Source organism: Pleurodeles waltl, chromosome 1_2 (assembly GCF_031143425.1).
Source record: "Pleurodeles waltl isolate 20211129_DDA chromosome 1_2, aPleWal1.hap1.20221129, whole genome shotgun sequence".
NCBI lineage: Eukaryota > Metazoa > Chordata > Amphibia > Caudata > Salamandridae > Pleurodeles > Pleurodeles waltl.
In genome coordinates, this window is record NC_090437.1 from 1,212,491,340 (window position 1) to 1,212,518,209 (window position 26,870).

Sequence of the window (26,870 nt, forward strand, 5' to 3'; positions counted from 1 at the left end):
CTGGCCAAGGCCGAAGAGGCCGACTTAGCTCTGGTGGAGTGAGCTCTAATGCCCTCAGGCGGATCCTTCTTTGCCAAAGAGTAACAGATTTTAATGCAAAGAACAACCCACCTGGAGAGTGTTCTCTTGTGGACTGCCTTTCCTCTCCTCTTGCCCACGTATCCGACAAACAGCTGATCCTCCAGCCTGATATCCTTCATTCTGTCGATATAGAAGCTCAACGCCCTTTTTGGGTCCAGGCGATGTAGTCTTTCTTCCTCCTTTGAAGGATGAGGCGGAGGATAAAACGTGGACAAAGTGATTGTCTGAGCCAAATGGAAGGGTGAAACAACCTTCGGAAGGAAAGCAGCCTTGGTCCTCAACACCACCTTATCCCCATAAAACGTTATATAAGGGGGTTTAACCGATAAGGCCTGCAACTCACTCACTCTCCTTGCAGATGTTATAGCTACCAGGAATACTGTTTTAATAACCAAATACCTTAAGGGGCAAGAATGCATAGGCTCAAAAGGGGACCCCATAAGGAAAGTCAGGACCAAGGACAAATCCCATTGAGGCATAACGAATGGTTTTGGAGGATATTGATTCAGAAGACCTTTCAAGAATCTGAGAACAATAGGGGATTTAAATAACGATGGTTGGTCTGGAAGACAAATGAAGGCTGACAAGGCCGACAAATAACCCTTAATGGTAGCTACTGCACAACCTTTCTGCGCTAGAGACAGTGCAAAAGACAAAACATGTGACAGATGAGCATGTAAGGGATCAATCTGTCTCTCTCCACACCACATAACAAATTTAGACCACCTATTAGCGTAGATAGATTTAGTGGAGTGTCGCCTGGCCGCTAAGATAACATCCACTACATCAGGCGGGAGAGAGAAGGAACTCAGGTTGCCCCGTTCAATCTCCAAGCATGTAGGTGCAGACTCTGGAGGTTGGGGTGTAAAACCTGCCCCTGCGACTGCGAGAGGAGGTCTGCCCTGAGAGGGAGACGGAGCGGAGGGCACAGTGAGAGTTGGAGAAGGTCGGAGTACCATACCCTCCTTGGCCAATCCGGAGCTATTAAGATGACCTGGGCCCGGTCTTGGCGAATTTTCCTCAACACTCGAGGAATCAAGGGTATGGGGGGAAACGCGTAAAGCAACTGGTCGCACCAGGTTATCTGAAACGCGTCCCCCAACGCTCCCTGCATCGGATACTGGAGGCTGCAGAATAACGGGCAATGCGCGTTCTCCCGAGTGGCAAACAGATCTATCCGAGGAAACCCCCACATCTGGAAGATTAAACAGACTTGATCTGGATGGAGACGCCACTCGTGGTCTGCCGAGAATTGGCGACTGAGACTGTCCGCACGTACATTCAAGACCCCGGCCAGATGATTTGCCACCAAGCAAATCTGATGGTCCTTTGCCCAGGACCATAGCCGAAGAGCTTCTCTGCAGAGAAGGTACGACCCTACTCCTCCCTGTTTGTTTATGTACCACATCGTGGTAGTATTGTCCGTCAGGACCTGTACCGACTGACCACGAAGGGATGGGAGGAAGGCCTTGAGAGCCAAACGTACAGCCCGTAACTCCAACAGATTGATATGAAACACCTGTTCCTCTGGAGACCAAAGCCCTTTGATCTCCAGATCCCCCAGATGAGCTCCCCATCCTAGGGTGGAGGCATCCGTTATTACCGTGGCCACTGGTGGCGACTGCGCGAATGGCTTTCCCTGTGAAAGATTGTTGCCCGCAATCCACCACTTCAATTCCACAGCAGCATCTCTGGAGATCTTGACAGTACCTTCTAAATCTCCCTTGTGTTGAGACCACTGCCTTCGGAGGCACCACTGAAGAGCCCTCATGTGCCAGCGAGCATGCGTGACCAACAGAATGCAGGAGGCGAACAGACCGAGCAGACGAAGGACCTTGAGGACTGGAACTACCGCTCCATTTCGAAACATTGGAACCAATTCCTGAACATCTTGAATCCGCTGAGGCGGAGGAAAGGCTCGACTCAATGTTGTATCCAGTACTGCCCCTATGAACAGGAGGCGCTGAGAGGGCTCCAGGTGAGATTTGGGCACGTTCACCGAAAAGCCCAGGTCGAACAACAACTGGGTTGTTGACAGCAGATGATGCGACACAAGCTCCGGGGACTTGGCTTTGATCAACCAGTCGTCCAAGTAAGGAAATACTGCTATCCCCTTCCTTCTGAGCTCCGCCGCAACCACTGACATCACCTTTGTGAAGACTCGAGGTGCTGAAGTAAGACCAAACGGGAGGACCGCAAACTGATAGTGCTGCGACCCTACCACAAACCGGAGATACTTCCTGTGCGACTTGAGTATCGGGATATGAAAGTAAGCATCCTGCAAGTCGACAGACACCATCCAATCTTCCTTGTTCAACGCCAAAAGCACCTGTGCTAGGGTCAGCATCTTGAACTTTTCCTGTTTGAGGAACCAATTCAAGATCCTCAGATCCAGGATTGGTCTCAACTGACCATCCTTTTTGGGAATCAGGAAGTATCTTGAGTAACAACCTCGACCCTTTTCCTGCTCTGGGACCAACTCTACTGCGCCCTTTGAAAGGAGGACTTGAACCTCCTGTTCTAGCAACAGGAGGTGTTCTTCTGAACAATAAGATGGGCGGGGCGGGATGAGGGGCGGGAACTCCCGAAAGGGAATGGCGTAGCCTTTTCCCACAATGCCGAGAACCCAAGTGTCCGTTGTGATAGACTTCCACTTGTGGAGAAAATGCTGTAATCTTCCCCCTACAGGAGAGGAGTGAGTGGGAAACGGTGGAAGCCTAAGGCTGCTTCCCCTGCTGCACCCCTCCAGAGGACGAGGAAGAGGCAGAGTGCTGTTGAGAGGCTCCTCTGGTACGGACCCCACCCCTCCCCCTCCCTCTAAATGACCTATAGGGGAGGGAAGAGGCGGGTTGCTGGAACCTCCCCCGAAAGGAAGAGGAATAAGAGCCACGCCCAAATCCCCGAAACCTCCTGAAAATTCTAGAAGAGGCAGTGGAAGAAGGAGCTTGCAGTCCTAACGATTTGGCTGTGGCTCTGCTCTCCTTAAATCGTTCCAAGGCTGAATCTGCCTTGGCTCCAAACAGTCTGTCCCCATCAAACGGGAGGTCCAGCAGGGTCGACTGCACATCTGCAGAGAACCCTGAGTTTCGGAGCCAGGCCTGTCTTCTTGCCACCACAGCCGTGCCCATCGCCCTGGCCACCGAGTCGGTCGTGTCCAGCCCAGACTGGATAATCTGGGTCGCGGCAGCCTGGGCGTCCGAGACCACATCCAAGAGACCCTGGGGAAGCTCCGTAAATGAAGACGAAATATCATCCATCAGCGCATGGATGTACCTCCCCAGAATGCACGTTGCGTTGGTGGCCTTCAACGCCAAACTGCATGACGAAAATATTTTCTTGGACTGCGCATCCAGTTTCTTGGAGTCTCTGTCTCCAGGCACCGTCGGGAAGGAACCAGGCGCTGACTTTGAGGAACAGGAGGCTTGCACCACCAAGCTCTCCGGCGTAGGGTGTCTAGAGAGAAAGCCAGGGTCAGATGGTGCAGCTCGATACCTCCTGGCCACAGCCCTATGAACGGCCGAGGAAGACACCGGCTTCTTCCACACCTCCAACACCGGATCCAGCAAAGCCTCATTAAATGGCAAGAGAGGCTCAGCTGCAGCAGAGGCCGGATGCAATACTTCTGTCAGCAAATTCTGCTTTGCCTCTGCCACCGGCAAAGGCAGGTCCAAAAAGCTTGCTGCCTTCCTCACCACAGCATGAAAGGAAGCAGCCTCCTCCGTATATTCCCCTGGAGATGAAAGGTCCCACTCAGGGGAAGTGTCCAGCCCACTGGCTGTATCCAGACCATGCAGTCCGTCTCCAGAGTCCTCAATCTCTCCCTCCTCTAGGACTCGCTGGTACTTTTGCTCTTCTAAAAGACTGAGAGCACGCCTCCTCGAATGAAGTCTCTCCTCGATACGCGGAGTCGACATGGCCTCCGCCGACGTCGAAGAACGGCGCCGATCTCCAGAAGCATCTGACGCCGCGTCCGGCGCCACAGGCAGCTTCGGCGCCGAGGCAGGAGCCGGAGGACGAGGTCTTGGAGCCGATGGACCAACCGGAGTCACAGGGCAAAATCCTGACTTCGACGGAGGGGCAACCTCCGGGGCCGAAACATCCGAAGCCACCGGAGCGGCCACCGACGCCGGCACCGGCGCCGAGCCCACATTCCCAAAAGGGAGAAAGGGCATAAAGGGTGCCGGCCGAAGAGGCGCAGGATCACCCAACGAAAAGGCCAAGGGCCCCGAAGGACCAGCCGGAGCAGCTCCTGGAGCCATCTGCTGAAAGATGGTATACATCGCATTAAGAAACGCGGTACTATCGGCTCCAGGAGTGGGAAAAGCCGGATAATGGGGTGCCTGGATCGAGGGCGACCCCGACGCCGGCCTCGACGCCGGAGAAAACACAAGAGGCTGCACCACCTCAATCACTGACGCCTGACCAGGCGAAGTCGGTGACGCCGGAGAGGGCAACGGCGTCGATGGATGCGGCGTGACCGTGGGGCTGACCTCCCAAGTCCTCCGACGCCGAGCCGAAGGTGACCTCGAACGAGACTCCTTGCTGGAGTGACGTCGTGAGTCTCTACGGCGCCGGGAGTCTCGATGACGCCGGTGAGACCTTGGCGAAGAAGACTTCTTATGATGTTTCTCCTTCTTCTTTGACTTTGCCATGAATAACTTGGACTCACGCTCTTTGAGGGCCTTCGGATTCATGTGTTGACATGAATCGCAAGTCGAGACGTCGTGGTCGGAGCTCAAACACCATAGACAGTCGGAGTGAGGATCTGTAACTGACATCTTGCCCCCACACTCTCGACAGGGCTTGAAACCAGACTTCCTCTGAGACATTGTTACCGCAGAGAAGACTACGCAGCAGACAATACACTGTAACCACGAAGGTAACAGTAGCTCCCTCGAAGATAACCGTTTCGAATGCACGGAAAAAAGGGAACTGTCATCGGCACGTCGGCGAGGACCTCTTATTGCCTGTATGACGTCAGACGGCGTCGCGTGGGCTGGAGTGACGTCCTCGTCGACGTGCAGAGACTAGTAAGAAGATTTCCGTCGAATGCTGGCGCCATGGGAGTATTCATCAGGTGAGGAATCCACAGGTAGTTGTATCCATCAGAAATGGTCGAATACCACAATTGATAGTAGAGCTCTCGTTGCCAGATCCTTAAAATCACAGCAACAGTGACTGGAAATTAAAAACATTTGCCAGCTTGCTCAAGTATCATCTATCGGAAATCGAGAGGGGGGGGGGGGGGGTCCACATGCATTAAGGAAGGATCCCCTATGGCAGAAGACAATCCCACTCATCCGGATGGCCTAAACGGTCTTCTGCAACCTCTTCGTCAGAGGAATCAGTTTCCATGTGAATGATTGGTATATGCATGCCCACTGAAAAACAACCTGTTTTGCCTGTAGGTTTGGTTGCTGAGGTAACAGTTTTGAATGCAGGTTGGAGGAACTGTCATAGGCTGAGACAACTGCAGAGGAAACCATCAACAGTAGTCTGCCATCATGCAATGGAGACCGTTAAAGTTCTCCAGCACACACCTTGAAAGTATGGTTCGATACTATTCTTTGTATTCATAAGGATTACCAAACTACAGCAAGCCACCTCCTGCTACTCATAAGATGGGTAACTACAACCACCGGCATCCTAATCAGACATCTTAGGATGGACTTTGATTTTCCACATGGATGCCCTCATCCTTGTGTTGGCATTTTACATGCAGCTTGGCCAAGTGATGCACAGAAAGGACCTTTATCCAGAGATTAATCCTCAGTCTCCAGGATCTTAGGTGGACATATTGGTGCTTTTTGTCTTTGCTTTAGCTGAAGTTGCTGTTGACAGAGGTGCTGTCAATTAACGGTGCTGCTATAAATGGTCCTGGCGTTGATGGTGGCTTTTTGAATTAAGACTTTAATTATGTTTTTTTGTTTTTACTTTTTTTGAGCCTGTTGTGATGCAGCAAGCTAGAGACCATACATGTTGTGAACACCACCACCAAACAAACTGGAAAGGACACTTTAAAGGAGATCCACCCAGAACCAGTTCAAGTGCAAGCTTCATAGACAATGCTGTATGCAAAGTAGCCATTAGTACAGACGGAGAACGCTCTGGGGTAAACGCCCTGTGACATTAGATGTAGACAGTGTACAAAGTTACTTACCTGAGGACTCCCTAGCCTGAGCTGGAGAAGTCAAGTTCAGCAATTTGCAAGCCTTTTTAGATGCTTTGTGCAGGGAAACCCATAAATGTAGACAGTAGTCCCCCTTTGGAGGTCTTACCTTTGTCCCACCTACATTTCTGCAGTTTCTTTCAAGTTGTAGAGTAAGAGGACTCTTCACGACAACACAGAAAGCCAAACAAAGCCCTCTTCTGCAGCCACCTGAAAAGGTTCCCCTTGCTGTCACTTAATGTTTTGGCTGATAGTTTCATACATATCTCAGTCTTCAGCTTTAAGGTGAGAGCACATGAGGTAGATGCAGTCTTTGTGAGGATCTTCAACAAGTATTTTCTTCCCGCAGGAATTACAGGCTCTAAATAGGGCTCTTAGAGTCTCAAATCATGCTAGAAGAGACTATGCCTCACGAAAAAGAGCTAAAGGTTCAATCTAAAAAACAGAGCTCTGAAAGACTCCAGTTGTTAGAAATGGGGTTTTTGGTTGGCAGTCAGGTTACCCTCTGTCCAAGCAAGAACCCTCACTCTAGTCAGGGTAAGTAACAATCCAAAATTAGCCTGTGCCCACCCTCTGGTAGCTTGGCACGAGCAGTCAGGCTTAACTTAGAAGGCAATGTGTAAAGCATTTGTGCAATAAATCATAAAATACCATAATATAGCACCACAAAAATACACCACAGTGTTTAGAAAAATATATAATATTTATCTGGGTATTTGCAGGTCAAAACGATCAAAGATGCAATATGAAATTGTAAAGATATCACTGAAAAGTGATATAAAGTGTCTTAAGTCGTTAAAAAGCAAACAAAGTCTCTTTCAAGTACAAAGCACCTGGTTTGGCGTGGAAAATCTCTGCAAAGGGCCGCAGAAGAAGAGATACGTGGAAAAATGGTGTGCGTCGATTTCTCCCCAGCACACACAGACTTGCGTCGTTATTTTTCACGTGGGGCAGTCGTGTGTCATTTTCCGGCACGCGGACAGTCTCCTTTTGTTGGGATTACCAAATGTCCCGGGGTGTGTGCGTGGATTCTCCTGCTTGTTTTCCGGCTGCGCGTCATTGCGCGGGGCTGTGTGTCAAGGTTGCGCACTCACGGCTGGCGTCGCGTCGATTTCCCCTCTGGAAGTCGGGCGGCGTTGTCCTTGCGAGGCCGTGCGAAGTTCCGGTCGCCCCAAAGGCATCACGTCGATCAGTGTCTGTGTGCGGCATTTTTTTCGCCGCAGAGCAAGCTGTGCGTCGAAATTTTCATCGCACGAAGAGTCCAAATGAAAAGACTTCGGGCAACAGGAGGCAAGCTCTAGCCAAGCCCTTGGAGAGCACTTTTACAGCCAGACAAGAGTTCAGCAAGACAGCAGTCCTTTGGAGAAAGCAGACGGGTGAGTCCTTTGAGCAGCCAGGCAGTTCTTCTGGGCAGGATGTAGTTTCTGGTTCAGGTTTCTTCTCCTGCAAGTGTCTGATGAGGTAGGGCAGAGGCCCTGTTTTATACTAAATTGTGCCTTTGAAGTGGGGGTGACTTCAAAGAGTGTCTAAGAAATGCACCAGGTCCCCTTTCAGTTCAATCCTGCCTGCCAGGGTCCCAGTAGGGAGTGTGGCAGTCCTTGTGAGGGCAGGCCCTCCACCCTCCCAGCCCAGGAAGACCCATTCAAAATGCAGATGTATACAAGTGAGGCTGAGTACCCTGTGTTTGGGGTGTGTCTGAGTGAATGCACAAGGAGCTGTCAACTAAACCTAGCCAGACGTGGATTGAAGGGCACAGAAAGATTTAAGTGCAAAGAAATGCTCACTTTCTAAAAGTAGCATTTCTAGAATAGTAATATTAAATCCGACTTCACCAGTCAGCAGGATTTTGTATTACCATTCTGGCCATACTAAATATGACCTTCCTGCTCCTTTCAGATCAGCAGCTGCCACTTCAACACTGTATGAGGGCAGTCCCAATGTTAGCCTATGAAGGGAGCAGGCCTCACAGTAGTGTAACAACAAATTTAGGGGTTTTACACTACCAGGACATATAACTACACAGGTACATGTCCTGTCTTTTACCCACACAGCACCCTGCCCTAGGGGTTACCTAGGGGGGCACACATTAGGGGTGACATATGTAGAAAAGGGGAGTTCTAGGCTTGGCAAGTACTTTTAGATACCAAGTCGAAGTGGCAGGGAAACTGCACACACAGGTCTTGCAATGGCAGGCCTGAGACAAGGTTAAGGGGCTACTGAAGTGGGTGGCACAACCAGTGCTGCAGGCCCACTAGTAGCATTTAATCTACAGGCCCTAGGCACATATAGTGCACTCTACTAGGGACTTACAAGTAAATTAAATAGCCAATCATGGATAAACCAATCAATAGTACAATTTACACAGAGAGCATATGCACTTTAGCACTGGTTAGCAGTGGTAAAGTGCCCAGAGGTCAAAAGCCAACAACAGGTCAGAAAAAATGGGAGGAAGGAGGCAAAAAGTTTGGGGATGACCCTGTCAAAAAGCCAGGTCAAACACCAGTCCACAAGAAATGCAGTAGAAATCTGAGATATAGTAGCTTCTAAGGGCAGCTGGGTACAACGCGCTTCAGTGAGTCTACAAAAACAACTAGATGATAGATGGAATGCTTGAGTTAATCTCAGCCACTGGCAATTACCCGGGCGCCATCCTAATCCCTCGCTTTTTTTTGTTCACCATGCCACCTCAGTTTGGACCCAGCCATATGCAAATCAATCTTGATTGATCTTCAAGCATTCCATCCATTACCTTGTTGTTTTAGCAATTGTTGGCATAAGTGCACCGGGTATGCCCAGATGTGGGGCCCGGGCTCACTGTGCCACTGGAACCAAGCTATAACTGGCTGAAGAGCCCTAACTTGGGTGAAACCAGTCCTAAGTTGCCTGGGTTCCAGTTCAGGGATGACCTGGCTTGGTAGTTTGGGCTGGACTGTCCCCATGAGGAGCTGGGTCAAGACTGATTTGCATATGGCTGGGTCCAAACTGAGGTGGCATGGCAGGCAAAAACACAATGGAATGGGATGGTGCCAGAGCGAATGACAATGGCTGACATAATTCAAGCATTCTATCCATCACCTTGTTGCTTCTGCATTTGCCGCTCTAACCGACTGCGTGAGCAATGCTATTTCAAGGTTTCTGAAGAACTCCCAGCTCGACAACTGGGAGTAATATAAGCATGCAAATTCATGAAAGATAAATGCTAGAGAAGCACAGGGCATTAATTTCATATTAAAAAGGAGAAATGTGAGAATAATTTGTCCACATATACTTATTTGTAAACCAGGTAAAACCGACTGCTATAAGGAGCCTGTATAATCACGTTAGAACTGAATTTAAATGTAAAATCATCTATCTACTGCAGTGGTATTCTCCTTTTTGGATGCATATAGGGAATCATTTTAGTTTAGTGAGCTTCAAAGGTTACGGTACAATTGTAAAAGCAATGAACTCTTTAAAGAGAAAGTCAATCATTATAAAATTGACATACAAAATGGTCATTTGTTTAGGCGTGGCTTAAACACAGCTCTAGTAGACTTGTTAATCAACCTAATTTTAGTGAATACGTGTGTGTGTTACATGTGCCTGCGTGCACACACATAATGGGCATTCAGTCAGCAATCTTTATGCATTGGTCTGTTCAAGAACCATTCACACATTGCTTCAACCCACCACCCCATGCCAGGAGGGCAATGGTCATTACACTTAAAGCATTGCTTCTCTTGACTAAGACGCCATTTTGTTTGTGCATAGCAGCCTAAAATGTAGCACATTTTGTTGCAAGGCTTGCATGTAACCTCCAGTTTAGATTCAGTTCTAAGTTGATATCTCCTTTCTGTGGTAATCTTTTCCACAATTTAACACAGCAGGGTGCTGCATGTGCATTACTGACGACCTGTAGTCTATGCAGCTATTTCCCGGGTTGTATATTTCAGAACATGCCATTGTTTTGCTTTCTTGTTGTGCTCATTAGGACACTTCATTTTAGGTAGACAAAACAAATGAGCGGTTCTGTGCCTCTGTGACAAGAACGCTACTTTATTATATAAACAGCTTCTGTGCTATGGCTCAACAAGAGGAGCAGTTCTATGCTACGATTATCACGGAAACTGTGAGCTGTGACTAGGATGCAGACCTGCTGATTCTGACCTCCATCCTGCCTAGGACGACAACCTGTACTTGGCTTCCTCGCCCCTAAAACCAAGGTATTGGGGGGAGGAGGGTTAGACTATCACAAATGATCTGGCAGAAGGTACTCCCATTATGCTCTTTAGGACCATTTTAGATACAGATAGGAGTAAGCAAACATAAGCAACAATTACCATGGTTGAATTGTTCATATTGTATACCATTCTAACAATGCTGATTACAGTAGTATGTCTAATTTTTCTAATAACTGCAGCTCATGCTTTTTTATAAAAGAATACGATCATTTTAAAATGCTTTTTTTTTTCTTTAAATATCTCGTATGATTATCTTGGGCATGAAAAAGTAACTAACAAAAGGGTTAGATCTGTTTACACGGATTCCTTGGGAATTAGTGTCATGTTTGAGGTTGCCAATAACATCTTTACCCTAAGTCAGTTTAGGGGTTGGAAGTGGTACTGTAAGCTAGCCGAGATACGCCGACACCTAATAATGATATATGGACGGAGTCGCTACTGTGAAGTTTGTGTTGGTCTACTACACAGTCCTGCTATATTTGTAGGAGCTGTGTACCAATTTTAGAACTGGGGCTGGCAGGCAAGAGTCTACTTCAACTTCATGTTTGCTTTATTTTTACAATGCCATTTACTTGTTGTTTGTATCTTAAGACTGCAGCATTTGTACTTTTTATAATTTTCACATTTCTAATGCAGGCTTGCCAGAACAATACCTAATGGTTATACTGATTCTTGTTGCAAACAGCTTTTCCATAGATTTGAGTTTATTAAAAGATTCATGAAGGGTTGCAAAAGTGTATGAAGTATTTGCACCATAATGTGATAGAGATGCAAGCAAAATCATAATACTAGGCCAAACATGGCTCATAACATCTAAAGATTTTTAAATAAAGAGAGAAACTGTAACTACAATATCTTTATTTGTTACATATATAGTTAACATATAAAATCAACAATTTGTAGACAGGACAAACAGGAAGACAGACAAGTACAAAAGAAAGGCAGACAGAAAGGTATGGTCCAAGCAATCAGATCTTCTCCATTTTCATTATCAAGTCATCACAGATTTTCGTGAGTTCATCATTCTCTTTAGTCTGGAAAAAAACAAAACACAGAACATTAATTACCACTACTGCAACTCAATACAGAGTATGAAATTAATCTGCATTTGGCTAGTGTAATCTATTTAAAGCACACATTGAGCATGGTAATAAAGTTACTCAGCTTTAACGGTTTGCCGTGCAGCATGGTCCAGATTCACAATCTTTGCAACTGCCAGTGGAAGGATCTCTGCAGAAGGTGATCTTTTGTTCTATTTTGACAGAAATTTGCCTAAACTAGTTATATACTCTATTTGCAGCAGAATGGCATAAGAGGGGAGAACTAGTGGGTCAAATGCAAATGTTTGTAAAATACGTTACGAAAGAACAAGTTCCTCAGTATAGTGGCTTTTGTACTCTTGGCCCAGACCTTCTAACTGATCAGTGTGATATGATCGTCACTTTAAACGTTCAAGTCACAACCACTGATCTCCAGAATGTACCCGACCAAGGGGCACTATCGGCAGGCCTGTTTTATCATGGTTAGTACCAGCAATTAAGGGCATACCAGAAAGGAAATTGTGACCTGGTTGTTTAAAGTCCCACATGTGATTGCACGTATGCCTATGTCATCACCCCTTGCCTCCACTTAAATATGGGAATATTCCAAAGCATCCTCTAGATACTGGGAGTGGGGTAGCAACACTTCCACTACTCACTGACCCTGCAAAGAGGTTCAGCCAATTCATTTACAGGTAAAGCACATAAAATGAGCCGTAGCTTTAGACCCTTTATCAAGCACAAGAAGCACAACATGTTATGTGCAGCAGTGCAAGTTCCTGGCCAGAATCACCTGAACATGCAGTAAAAAAAAAAAAAAAAAAAAAAAAAAAAAAAAAAAAGGAACACTTCATTAAGAACATCTTTAAAACAAGGATTCAAAGAAGGTTAGCAAGGCCGTCCAGTAAGCCTTTAACCTTTGGGAAACTTGATCCACAAGTGTCCTGGGGATCTTGAAGTATCTGCAAAGATAACGTTTATTCTTAACCTTTAAACTGAAAATCAGAAGTTGCAGTATGAAATAAATGAGAAAGAAACAGACGTGAAAATGGTAGCACAAAAAAGGATATGCAGCAGTATTACAGAACCTCTTCTATATTCATGCATAGCTTCCACTTTGAAGCACAAGTTCTCCATCTATTATTACGTTCATGCAGTTCGGGTGAGTCCAACCTCCAAGATGTCGGAATCCAGCCTGTCAGGCTGTGTGAAATTATAATGTATGTTCTATCAGTTGTGTCCCAAAGCACTGCATAAATAGATTTTGTAGAAGGGCTCCCAGCTGCCAGGATGACATCCACAACCTCAGGAGGTAGACTTAATACAGTGAACCTCTGCTGCTCAATCTCAACGCATTTAGGTACAAGTTGCAAAGATATAGCTGCAAGACCCTGCCCTGCTGCTGTGACAGAAGATCCCATTGAAGTGCCAGCCCGATTGGAAGACAGATGCTCAAACCCAGATGTTTCAGGTACCACTCAAAAATGGCCCAGTCATTACTGATCATTTACAGAATAGGGGACAGGAAAGGGAAGTAGCAGCCAGCATACAGGAGTCAGGTACTCCACTGAGGTGGAATTAATCTGAGAGACTGCTTTCTTGGAGACTCCAGCATGCAAAAATACGACATTCAACACTCAGTGGATTAGTGATCAAGCCACGGTTGTTAGAAGACGACTTATGCTACTCAAGGTGTAACTACCATTAGTAATCTGGCAGGCGCAGCTAGCTGAGCTTGTCCGCCCTGGCATTTATAGATCCTGCCAGGTGGTGCACCACAAGAAAAATCCACAAATGATTCAGGCAGCTCTAGAGGCACAGAGCCTTTAGTCAAAGGACCCAGGACTCCACTCCTACCTGCTTGTTGCAGTACCACATGGCAGTGATACCGTCAGTGAAGACCATTCCTTTGATGGAGAGAAGGAAGGCCTTCAATGCCAAGTGAATAATTTGCAACTCCAGCAAGTTCATATGGAGGCAGGTCTCTGTTGTGGATCACCTCTTCCGGATGTCCTGCCCAACTCAGAAGCAACACATCTGTCACCACAATCAACTCTGGTTGGGGTATGGAAATGTGTCTGCCGCTGGTCCAATTTCGGTCAGGTCTTTTGCAGTCTTCTACACCTGAATGGAATCTGACAGGCTCCCTTCTTGCTGGGTCCAGTGAGATATCAACTGTCAAAGCAAAGCTCACGTGCCAACTAACCTGGTCGGCAAGCAGGTGCATTAGGCTAGCAGGCCAAAAAGCCTCAGACATCCTCAGTGAGACCCAGGACAGAGGCTGAAACTTGGGGATCATGTCCCACCTGTACTGGAGTCATTGGAAAGGCTTAAAGCACACTGTATTAAGAAGGCTCCAATGAAAGAGCCCTTGCAAAAGGAGTTGGGTGGGACTTTGGCAGACTGATCGAGAACACCAATGAGTTCATGAGGTTCACCGTCATAGACCCATGCCAGACACTGATGAGCCCGCCTTCAACAGCCCAGAGTTGAGGTAAGGGAAGTGTTGCAGTGGAGCCCGACACGGTTGATACACATTTCCTGCCATATTTCTGAAAGGGGTGGAATTGTTGGGAGGCATTGCTCTCCTGAAACCGAAAGGCCCCATGTGCGTGCTGTGGCTCAGCTCTCTTTAAAGCACTCTAGGGCAGAGTCTGTTTTCACCAAATAGGTAGGAGCTGTGGAAAGGCATTTCCATTAATAGCTCATGGACATTCCTGGAGAAGTCTGTGGACCTCATCAATGTCTGATGGCAGAGCACCACACTTGTTCCCACAGTCCTTCAAAGTCAATCAGTGGCAACTAGGTCTGAAGGGGAGTCCAATTAGGCAGCAACCTGAATGGTTTTGTCTAAGGAGGAACTTAACTCATCAGGGACTGCCAGTAAGTTCTCACCTATTAAGTACCAAAGTGCATAGGTGTAGGGAGTAGAATGCTGTACAACTAGGCTTCCAGGGAGGTTAGATGCTGGGGAAAAAAATATGAATTGACTATGGCAGGTCTATGGCGACAGGCAACTGGTCAGTTGAAGGGAGGGAGGGGGTGGGGGTTGGCTAAGGCAAAGAAGGGTTCAGTCTTAGCCCCCTAGCTTCAATTAAGGCATCACTGAGAGCAAGAGAGGTTTGCTCTGTCTTTGGCTAGGCTGCAGGACCTCAGTCACCGCATTTGTTTTTGCTTCAATAATGAGAAGGTGGAAGTCAAGGACCTCAGCAACTCCCTTAATCACAAAAGAATCAGGTTTACATTCTTCCGTTACTGGACCGGAAGAAATTGAAGGAGCATTGCATGGATTTTGGTACAGGCCCTGAAGCTGGTACAGATGTCAATACGGAACACAAACTGGGCTGAAGGAGCCAAGACTGTGCCAAAGACAACTGGACTGCGCTGGCGGTAACTAGACTGAAGGGCCCTGCAAGTTCTTGGGACCTGAAGGCACGTCAGTGGGAGCCAGAACCGTGCCAAAGATTAGCAGCATGGCCTCCCGAAAGGCTCCCAATACCTGCTACTTTGCAGATAGACCCAGGAATTCTGAGCATCAGTCAAGGATGGAATCAGCTCCTCCCTGGAATGGGAGAGAGACCTGGAAGAATAGAGACTCCCTTATAACCTCTTTGGAGACAAAAGAGCAAAAAGAGGAAAAATCCTGCTAGGAACTCTTGTTTCCTCGACTTTCCCAAAGACTTTGACTGCAAAGAAAATCTGCTGCAGTAAATTTGGGAGCTCTTGACTGACGAAGTGAGACTGGATTAGAGCCTTCTGGTGGATCCTCCCCCACCCCCCACATACAGCTTTGCATTCACCAATGGACTTTGGGCACAGTCACAGACATTGGAGGCAAGTCACACCCAAGTACGAGAGGTTCAACTAGTGAAAATCCATCAGACATCTGTTTGCAGCACTTCTTACAAGGTTCAAACGGTCATGTTACAGGTTAACTTGTCCCACGCACACTGGGAAATCTGAAAGAACAATCTCATGACAAACTCGAGAAAGGAAAAGCAGAGTTTGAAGGCATAGGAAGAAAGGAACTGACGTTGGTGCACATGTGGCAAGTATCTGGCTCAGTTCACCACTTCTAAAGGGGAGCAGCATCAATATGGAGTAGCATACGCACAAGCACTACTTTTGAGATACGAGATTCAGTTTGGCACATGGGGATACTCACCTTGGGATACTCACAAGGTGAGGTAAATAACATTCTTCTGATGAATACTTCTGACTGCAGGATGCACACCTTAAAAGTAGATACTATAGCAATATCTACCAAAGCCAGAGGGTCTGGAGAGTGGACTCAGACCAGAAAGCCTTACAGGACCAAGTGGGCAAAATGGCCCTACAGGTACACCTGGCAGTCAAGGCATTAATGTCAAACATATGCACCAATGCCCATGTCACAGCATAGCAAAAGTTATAACCGGCACTCCCTTAGCTAATGCAGTCTTGGCCCTAGCAGAATCAGTCTGGTTTACTGGCCAGCAAACAGCAGAATCTCATAGGTAGGACTATCCATTTGCGAAGGCCCTTCTCTGAGCTGCCTGCTATTTCTTTAATTTCAGAGAATCCAGAAGGATTGATTCATCTTCACATCAGTACAGGATCCTCTCCTGTTTCCAAGATAGGAGACCCTCCCAAAGTTGTAGCCAGATCAGAGGGCAAGTTCTGACCCTGACTTTCTTCAGAATTATAGGCAAGAGAAGCAGTGGCTGGAACACATATAGAATACTTGTGTTCTGACTGCAATTGGACACATCACCCAGTGACTTTCCAGGAGTAAACTCCAGTAAGAACAAACGAAAGTACACTGTTCCACAAGGCAAAGGTGGCCAAGGAGACCTGAAGTATCAGGAGCAAAATCCCTCAAGCATCACAATGGATGAATAGTATCATCGGGAAATGTTCCTCGCCAGGCCGGCGGTGCAACGCCTTACGGGCTCCCAGCAGGAGGCACCAAAATACTCCAGTACACAAAGTTGAGGCTGTGTTCTCACCTATGTCAAACAGGGCATGCCTCAATGGTTGAAGATACTCCTTGCCACCTAGGGTTGGAGATGTCACTCAATATGCAGCCACTATCTGCTCTGGCATTCTGAAGTCTTGACAGATGTCCTGTGGATCAACACTCTAAACGATGTAGGGATCCATGGCACAAGACCTAGGACCCCGACCCCACCCTCACACTACCCTTTTTGTAGTACTGCACTGAAGTTGTGTTGGGTGTGAGGACTTTCACCAGCCTCCCCTTGATGAAAGGCAAGAAGGCTTTTAGGGCCAGATGAAACACCAGTCTCAAAAGGTTGACATGTCACAACATCTGTCACACGCGAGAAGTCTGGATAGGGAAGAGATAGTGGCCTGCCATATGTCAGGCTGGTGATTGTCTGCCACCATCAGATAGCCTGCACTACATGGAAGGAGTATGAGGCAGCTCCGATGCAAGGCTCAATTACATAACTGGTTTCTTTGCAAGACCCCCACATGCCTTCTGGTGATCAGGACAAGGACGATTCACTAGGCAAAGAGTCCAAGACTAAGTCATCCTCACAGACTCTGGATTAAGCTCAAAACATCAGAATCTTATCTCGAATGTTCCAGGCTCACTGTAGTGGTGCAAAGAGCTTGAACACTACTATGTCCAAGATAGCCCCAATGAAGGGAATCTGCTGTGCAGGGAAACAGGTGTGATTTCAGCATGCTGAACAAAACTCAATGGGAGTTCAGGCTTCTCCTGGAGGTGGTCTAAGAAACTGTGGAGAGTCAAGTCTGCAGCTGGCTGTCTATAAACAGGAACACATGAATGTCATCTTCAAAAGGCAGGCTGTTATTTCCATGAATAAGGGAAGAGGTAAGACCCAAGAGGAGAACCACAAATGGGAAGTGTTCTAATCCTAACAATGAATCACTGGTAACTGTACTGCAGGATAGGTATATTAAAATGTGTGTTGTGCAAGTTCAGGGACACCATTCAGACTTCTGGGTCCAAGGAAGAGAGAATGTGACCAGGTAAGTACCCTCAATTGTTTTTAAATAAATGTTTGAAGGCCCCTATACTCCCTCAGTAAAAAGAGATAGTAAGGAAGGTACCTCTCTGAAGCAGGCACCAGCTCAAAAACACCCATGCAGCAGAATTGCAGAATGGTCCACCGACCATCATTCTGATGTGGGAGGGGGGCATAAGAAGGTGAGAGGAAATGAAAGGCATGGTGTAGCCTTTTGAATATTTGCAAGATCCATCTGTTTGATGTGATGGTTCTCCAACCAGGGAAGACATGCTGGATCATGCCTTCTACCAGCTCAGTATGGGCCTTTGAGATCAGGTTGAAGCAATTCGCCAAACATATGAGGCATCAACTTTTTACAAAATGTATGAATAAGGCTTAGGGAATTGAAGCATAAGAAAAGGGCAAAATAAGACAACTTTTATTAAAATAAAGGTTGTTCATAAGGAGTAAACTCATTTGCATGATTGCACTCACTGGAAAATATACTTTTGTCACTAAAAGCACATGGGTAACTGAACAGCTGCCAGCAAATCAGCAGTTTTAATCCCTGTATGAGTCCATCACCAGTTTTAATCCTTGTATGAGCCCACCAGCAGCTGCACACCTCTTTGACACAGCAGGCTGGCTTTAGCATAATTGCAGAGCCTGCAGTCAGCAGGCCAAACCTGAAAAGGCATCTATTGCAGATGTCAGATTTACTAAATGCAGTCACACTTTTGGAAAGTTTCCTGTTATGAACAATCTGAGTGAAGCTCTGGACACAGCACAAGCACAACAGCAAACATTTGTCAGGGTTAGGTGATGCAGTCATGCATGTGCGGGATACATCAGTACCATTAAGTACATACAGTGTGAGCAGACAATACAAAAACCATCTCCCTTTCAGAGGAGCTACATAACACATTAATATTTTTGCAATACACTTGTTGAGCTATAGTAGGTGACTGAGGAAGCACAGGGACTAATTGCTGATACACAGTGCCTCCTGTAAGGCTTGCAACAAATGTGAAACCTGAAATTTCATCAAGGTCTGTACCAAGATCATGCTGTGCTGAACCTTAATTGAAACCCACCACAAAAGGACACAGGAAGAGCAGAAAAATGACACTGAATAGGACTTTGGAACTAGATTTTCCTAACTGAAAGACTCCTGAAAAACTAAATGGCATAAGATAATACAGTTCAAGATAATTAAGGGCCAAACAAGGAGGGAAAGTTGATCTAAAATGAACCTGAAGAAATGCCACATCTTAATGACTTTGAATTAGTTAAAAAAAAGAGAGGATACATTCTTTCAATCCATGCTTATGAAGTATTATCTCAGCTGGTTTGACAGAAGTTTGTCAGGACCATAAACGCCACACTTAATACTTAGGTCATAGGTGCAATTATTGCTGTTAGTGAAGTATTCAAATGGCCCTAAAAATAGATCATATACTGAGAGCACAGAAAGGTAGAGTGCTGGAGCCCAGGCTGGACACCATAACGGGGGCCGGGACAGGGGGCCATCGGGGTGAATTATGTGATCACTGTTCTACTAATAAGGAGCACAATTTATTTTGAAAATTTTTAATAAAGGTGTTCTTAGAAGAAAAAAAAAATAGATCATATAGGGAAAAGGGAGTCATCATGGATGTAACATCTCTTCAACACTAACCTCACTTTGCTTTGACTAGCCAAGGAGAATGAAAAGTCACAGTAAAACAATTACCTACTTTTAACTACAGTTGTTAAGCATTGGTATGTTTCATAGATTCACATGCTTGAATTATTTACATACAACAAAATGGGAACCACTGGTAGTCAATGATAACAGCAGTAAAATGTACACATCAACATACAGCAGAACACCACCTTCATTAACGTCTTATCTGGTTCAGACATCCTAGTTGCAGATTCTTTACTTTGAATTTCCCCCAGGTGTCAGATTGGATTAAGAGAATTTTCTGGGCAGTACCCCTGCACCCCTAATGGCCCCGAGAACAACTCCCCCTAACGGACCCCAGAACAAATCACCCCCCCACCCACCCCCAAACAGCCCAGCCACTGATCAAAACAAGCAGCAGGGACACACATCCCCCTCCTTGGCAGAATTAGGCCTGCCAACAGTTCCTGGTTGAAGTGAGGGCAGCCAATCAGATATCAACATGGGGACAGCTGGATCCGCGATGGATCTGTGCCTCTAGATATATGTATTTTTGGCCTTAAATTACTACAAAACTACTGAATGAATTTGCACCAAACCATAAAACACGTTCTGTGCAACAGCCTAGATTCATGCCAACATTGATGCAATTCCGTTTAGTGGTTCAGGCTGTAGGAGTGTCAAAGTCCTATGGAAAAAGGAATGGGGAAAACACATTTTGGGACTCCCAACCCACACTTTTCTCGGCCCCGCTTGACAGGTTACCCGGCAGGTTTCAGGACAGAAGCTGAACTTAGAAAAGTATAAGTTTTATCATTTTGTGAAGATTCATCAAGCGGCGCCAAAGTCCAAAAATCGCTCTTCCTATGGAAACTAGGTCCTAAGTATACCTAGTGGCGACTGCCACCAGGATAGTACGCACTCTTGGAGTGTGAAGGTGTCAGCATGAAGAAACTCCTAGTACAGCCTCCCAGGCACAAAAGCAACAAACTGCTTGCCTCCAGCAGCTGGGGAGGTGAGAAAATATTTGGTTAGGCAGACTGTCCACAAATTAATTTGTAGAAGATAAGAGTTAAGGGTTCTCTCGTTAGGTAGATCTGCAATAGACAATATGGTAGATGGAAGCTATGAGGAGGGTTGAAGCTCTGCTCCAAGGCCCATGCCAAAGTATCTATGGCTGTTTCAATGTTATTATGCAGTATATGTGTATTTCTGAGCTAACTGACTATCAAGTGTTCTAGGCCTGACGTCTAGGTATAATTCATTAGTTAAACTGAAGCATTCAAAGCTAGAGAACATGCTTTTTCAAGTCAGCTAGCAGTCAACCTAGGGAGTAAACATGCCATTACTGGAGGGTTGGGACAAGGTTTGTAGAACAAAAAACAAAATATCTTAGGCCAAAAACCTAAAAACGTATTGCAATCATTTAACTGACCTTTTGTTCAAGAGCTTGTTCCAGTGACTGAATTCGCATTTGCTCCTTCCGCAGAGTAGCTTGAAAAGCTGCAACTTCAGACTTTGATTTGCCCCGTACTTGTGCAATTTCTTCGTTGGCCCTTAAAGTTAAATTTATTTCATGAACAATCTTCACATAAGAATATTAAGACAAATACACAAGCAATCCATGAGGTAGCGACTTAACCTTTTAGCTGTAGATTAGTCTTCACAAAAATCTACACTTGCTGGTGAGTTCAGCATTGTGAAATTTACTGGCAATATCCTAGATCAGTTTTTAGAAAAAGCGTAAACTAAATGTAGGATATTTACCAAAATAGCTCACAGTAGGTAGTAGATATGTAAATGCAGGAAGGGGAAGGCAAGACTAAGGGCATACATGACCCAGATATGTTATCTTATGCTGCAAAGGCAGTATGCAGATTACACCATTAATCCACTTTCGTTTAATTAAAGGTTTGTGAAAGTATTTTGAAGACTATTTCAAGGACAAGCTGATTTTTAAGAAAAAAATAAGATTGTTGATAAATAACCAAACGTTTTTTGATTTTACATCTTGGCATATCAATATTGACATTGCATATTATGTATTTTTGAAAGGATTAATTAATGAAGGCCCCAAGAAGGAGATGAAAGAGTAATAGTACTACTCCAGATGATTCCCATAAATAGTTATAAGCATTGAATAGAATAACCGGCACATCCCACTGGAAATGGAAGGTAAGAGCAAAACATCATCCATCACCTAACTAGATTCCTCAAGAAGGCCTGGCCTACCTGTTAGAAATAGTCTAGTTGGCAGTCAGCTTACACCCTGTCCAAGTAAGGCCCCTCACTCTGGTCAGGGTAAGGGAGTCAACACCTAAGGTAAACCCTGCTCACCCCCATGGTAGCTTGGCTTAAGCAGTCAGGCTTCTCTAAGAGGCAATGTGTAAAGTATTTATACACACACAATAACAGTGAAAACACCACAATAGCAATCAACACCAGTTTAGAAAAATAGCCAATATTTATCCGAGTCAAACAAGACCAAAACGACAAAAATCCAACATACACAAGTAGACATCACTTTAAGGTTTGAAAGTGTCTTAATCCAGAAGAATCAATGGTTGTATCCTTGTAACATGCAATACCTTGGATTTGTCTAAAACAAGATGCAGGACGTAAAGGAGGTGAGGTGTCAAAAGCAAGCGATGCGTCAATTGTTTCCCCACCGGGATGGCAATGTGTTGAGTCTTCTTTGCTGGGGGCGATGCATGAATCCTTACTGCGGTGCATTGTTGATGACTGAAACGATGCATAGGGATAATGAGTGGGAAAAAAGACGCACAGTGATGAGAGCGGCAGTGGAGCAGGTGCTGTGATGATTCTTCTGCCTCAAGTCAGGCGATTCGTCGATTTTCAGATGGGGAAATTCTGATGCTTCCTCAGGACACAAGTGTCCACTTAAGTCCAGTCTCTGGGCCCTTTTGTCACCTCTTGACAAGTCAGGACTCAGCAGAAGAGTCGAGGCACTGGGAGATGAAGTCTTTGATGCCCCTGAGAATCCTTAATAGGAGGGAAGCTCCGTTCAAGCCCTTGGAGAACCTTGGAAAGCAGAATGTAGAGCGCAAAGTCCAGTCCTTTCACTTTCAGGACAGAAACAGCAGACCACAACAAAGTGGCAGTTCTCCTACAGCATCCAGCTCTTTTTCCTGGCAGAATGTTCTCAGTCCAAAAGTGTTCTGAAGTTGTGATCTCAAAGGCCAAATACTTATTTCTGCCTTTAAAGTAGGCAAACTTCAAAAGGAAAGGATTTGTAGTGCACAAGACCCTGCCTTCTCTGGACCCAGACATTCCAGGGGGTTAGAGACTGCTTTGTGTAATGACAGGCACAGCTTTATTCAGGTGCAAATGTTAACTGCCTAGTCCAACTGTCATCCTGACCCAGACGGGTATTCCTCAGACAGGCAGCGGCATGGAATGGTTAAGCAAGAAAATGCCCACTTTTTAAAAGTGGCATTTTGAAACTTAAAATTTTAAAACCAACTTCACCATAAGATGTAGTTTTAAATTGTGAGTTCAGATACCCAAAACTTCATATCTCTGCTCTCAATGGAAAATTACCCTTGAAAGATATTTTGAGGCTATCCCCATATTAAACTATGAGAGAGATAGGCCTTGCAATAGTGAAAACAGAATTTAGCAGTATTTCACTACCAAGACATGTAAAACACCAGTTCGTGTCCTACCTTTTGAACGCACTGCACCCACCCCATGGGACTGCCTTGGGCCTACCTTAGGGGTGACTTACATGTAGTAAAAGGGAAGGGTTGGGTCTGGCAAGTAGGTGCACTTGCAAGGTCAAACTGGCAGTTTAAAACTGCCCACACACACTGCAGCGGCAGCTCTAAGACATGTTTACAGGGCTACTCCTGTGGGTGGCACAATCAGTGCTGTAGGCCCACTAGTAGAAATTGATTGACCGGCAATGGGCAAACATTGTGCACTGTACTAGGGACTTGATCGTAACCAAAGTATTTGTAGAGCACGCTACTCACGCGTGAGGGCCTCAAGGTGCTTTGAAAGGGGGGGGGGGGTAATTGAGAGGGAGGAGCTGCTACTGTTCGAACAGCCAGGTCTTGAGGAGTTGCCTGAAGGTCAGTAGGTCCTTGGTCTGCTGTAGGTGGATGGGGAGGGTGTTCCAGGTCTTGGCCGCGAGGTAGGAGAAGGATCTGCCTCCAGATGTTGTCCTGTGGTTGCGTGGGATGGGGCACAGGCGTTTTAGGCGGAGCGGAGGTGACAGTTCGGGGTGTAAAAAGTGAGTCAAGTCAATTGTTGAGGTATGCTGGTCCGGCATTGGAGTACTTTGTGGGCGTGGGTTGGGAGTTTGAATATGATCCTTTTGTTGACGGGAAGCCAGTGTAGGTTTCTCTGGTGGGCTGTGATATGGCTGTGGCAGGGGATGTTGAGGATGAGGCGTGTGGCAACGTTCTGTATCCGTTGCAGTCTTTTCTGGAGAGCTGCCATGGTTCCCACGTAGAGTGTTGCCGTATTCCAGTCTGGAGGGCCTGGGTAATCGTCCTTCTGGTTTCGGTAGGGATCCACCTGTAGGTTTTGCGGAGCATGCGAAGGGTGTTGAAGCAGGATGACGAGATGGCTATGACTTGTTGGGTCACGGAGAGCGATGAGTCAAGGATGAAACCCAGGTTGTGGGCGTGGTTGGTGGGCGTTTCTGCAGCTCCCAGTGAGGGCGGCCACCAGGAGGCATCCCATGCGGACGGGATGGGGCTGAGAATGAGGACTTCTGCTTTTCAGAGTTAAGTTTTAGTCGACTGTTCTTCCAGTTGGCTACTGCCTTCATTCCCTCGTGGAAGTTGGTTTTCGCTGTGGCGGGGTCCTTGGTGAGGGAGAGGATCAGTTGGGTATCGTTGGCATAAGAGATGTTGAGATCAGATGATTTTGGCAAGCGGTGCCATGTAGACGTTTAAGTGTCAGGCTGAGGGAGGAGACCTATGGCACACTGCAGATGGTCTTGATGTCTTTAGATAGGAATGGTGGGAGGCAGACTCTCAGTGTTCTGTCAGTAAGGAAGGAGGTGATCCACTCCAGGGCTTTGTTGCGGATCCCTGCATCGTGGAGGCGTGTGCGCAGGGTATGGTGGCAGACGGTATCAAAGGCAGCTGAGAGGTCCAGGAGGATGAGGGCTGCTGTTTCACCTTTGTCCAGGAGGGTCCAGATGTCAGTTGATGCGATGAGGGCGGTCTCGGTGCTGTGATTGCTGCGAAAGCCAGATTGAGACAGGTCCAGTGTTTTCCTCCAGGTGGTGGGACAGTTGCCTGTTGATTATCTTGGAGTACCTTTGTCGGAACAGAAGCTGGGAGATTGGCCGGTAGTTTTTGAGGTCCTTAGGGTCCGCCTGTGGTTTCTTGAGTAAGGTGTTGATCTCAGCGCGATTCCAGCCTTCTGGGAACATTGCGGTCTCGAAGGAGCTATTGATGATCAAACGAGTTTGGGGGGGGGGGGGGGGGGGGGGGGGGAGAACACATGATGGAGCTTCCTCTGTTGTAAATGTAGTGCGGGCAGGGGTCAAACAGAGAGCCAGAATGAATGGTGTTCATTACTTTGATGGTGTCTGCGTCGTTGACGCGAGTCCAGGAGAGCAGGAGGTTGGGGGGGCGATGAGTCAGAGGTGTTGGTGGCTGCTTATGAGGTCATGTTGAAGCTGTCATGATGTCTGATCTTGCGGTGAAAGAAGGTGGCAAGGGAGTCGCAGAGGTCTTGCGAAGGTGGGATGTTGGTGCTGGGGTTGGAGAGTTCCTTTACGATGTTGAAGAGCTCTTTGCTGTTGTGCGCGTTATCGATACGTTATTGGAAGGAGGATCTCTTGGTGGCTCCGATGAGCTGGTGGTGCTTGCGGATGCTGTTCTTGAGGGCTGTGTGGGTGGCTGGAGTCTTTTCCTGGCGCCACTTACTCTCGAGTTTGCGGCAGACCTGGTTGGAGGTCCAAAGGTCGGTGGTGAACCAGTTTGCCTTACTAATGGTGTGGTTGTGAGCTGGGTTTTTTTAACGGGGCGAGAGTGTTGGTGCAGTCTTTGATCCATTGCCTGAGGTTGCGGTGGCTGAGTCGGAGGAAACAGCTGGTGGTGCTCGGGCAGAGATCAGCTGGTCGTTGGTGATCTTGTACCAGCTGTGGCGGGGATTGGTTGCAGGAGGTGGTGGGTTTATTGAAGGTGAAGTGGATGCAGCGGTGATCGGTCCAGTGGAGTTTAGTGGTGTGGCTGAAGGTGATGTGTCTGCTGTCAGAAGATGGGGTCGAGCGTGTGTCCAGCAGAATGGGTGGTAGTTGGTTGAGTCAGAGGTTGGTGTACAGGGAGATCAAGTTGCTGACCTTGGTGTTTGAGGTGGAAGTTCAGGTCCCTGAGGAGAATGTAATCTGTAGAAGCTAGGGCTTGAGCGATGGCGTCACTGAACTGAGGTCTGGGACGGGGGCAGGGGGCTTGGGGGGCTGTCTGTAGATGAGGGTGCCCGAGGGTGGTCTTGGGGTTGATGTGGATTTGGAAGTGCACGGGTTCGGCGCCGCTTAGGGTGTCTTCGGTGTTGGTCGAGATTCTGATGGTGTTCATGTGGACAATGGTGATCCCTCCTCCCGGTCTGTTGGTGCGGTCTCTGCGGGTTATCTTGTAACCATCTGGAATGGCTAGGTCGGGAGCTGAGGATGGGTTCAGCCAGGTCTGTCAGGAATCCAATGTCTGGGGAGGAGGAGACAAGAAGGTCCCAGAGATCGATGGCGTGCTTTTGGACAGAGCGGGTGTTGAGAAGGATGCACCCGAGGTGGTTGAGTCTGATTCTTGCGGGTGAAGTGGTGGTCCGGAGAGTGGAGAAGTTGCAGCTCTGGCAGGAGAAGGCTCAGTGGGTGAGCTTTGGTGAGGCCTGGAAGCAGGTGGTAGAGCGACCAGTGTTTAGGGCGTTGGCGTCGTAGTGGTATCTGGTGCGGGGACAAACCAATAACCAAAGCCATTTTAGACAGAGCACTTGCACTTCACCACTGGTCAGCAGTGTTAAAGTGCCCAGAGTCCTAAAGCCAGCACAAAGTTCAGCACAGGATTAAAACAGGAGGTCAGAAGCCAAAAAAAAGAGGGGAAACCATGGCAAGAGCTGACCGGTATACATCTGTGAATCCCTGAAATCAATCAAGACAACTTCCAAATCTGTGCATAGACCTATGTTGCAGCCTTACAAATTTCTTAAACTCAATAGAGTCGGGGTAATATATTTTCACCTTGATGAGGGCACTGAGCCCACCAGAGAGATTTGTTTGATAAATGGTAACACAATAAAATAGTAGACACTCTTCACTTTGAAACAGATTATTTTTTCCCATAGGAAGAACAGTTTTAACAGGACCATAGCTTATGAACAGACTCAAATTGCCTCACATTTTTACGTTTGTGTACATGGAACCTTAACACACACTTCCCATCTAAAGTGTGAAGGACTCTTTCCTCTGGTGATGAAGGGTTCAGAAAAAGTTGTTAAGACATGAATTGATCAAGTTCTTATCACCACCTGTGTGGAACCAGCACAGCATAAGGTACATGGGAACAATGCCTGAATTAGCTTGCATGCTGAGCTAAACTGCTGTCAAAAATAATGCCTTTGAGTCAAATACTTAAAATGCTGGTTTATGGATGTTGAAACTGAGGACCCCTTAACTTGAAATGGGCAATTTTTGGCTTGTCAGAGACAAGTATTTCTTACCGTATCTTCTTTGAAATCTTG

General features: G+C 46.8%; 1 protein-coding gene across 1 annotated transcript in view; it reads right to left on the reverse strand.

Moving 5' to 3' along the window:
• Nucleotides 1-11,313: 11,313 nt before the first annotated feature.
• TACC3 (transforming acidic coiled-coil containing protein 3) overlaps nucleotides 11,314-26,870 on the reverse strand; it is a 293,528-nt gene continuing 277,971 nt past the window's right edge. Inside the window, exons 15-16 of the mRNA XM_069203951.1 lie at nucleotides 20,590-20,710; nucleotides 11,314-11,504 (exon numbers count right to left, since the gene is read on the reverse strand). Of these exons, the coding sequence (XP_069060052.1) occupies nucleotides 11,439-11,504; nucleotides 20,590-20,710 (187 nt within the window). The 3' untranslated portion in view covers nucleotides 11,314-11,438. The remainder of the gene's footprint in view (nucleotides 11,505-20,589; nucleotides 20,711-26,870) is intronic.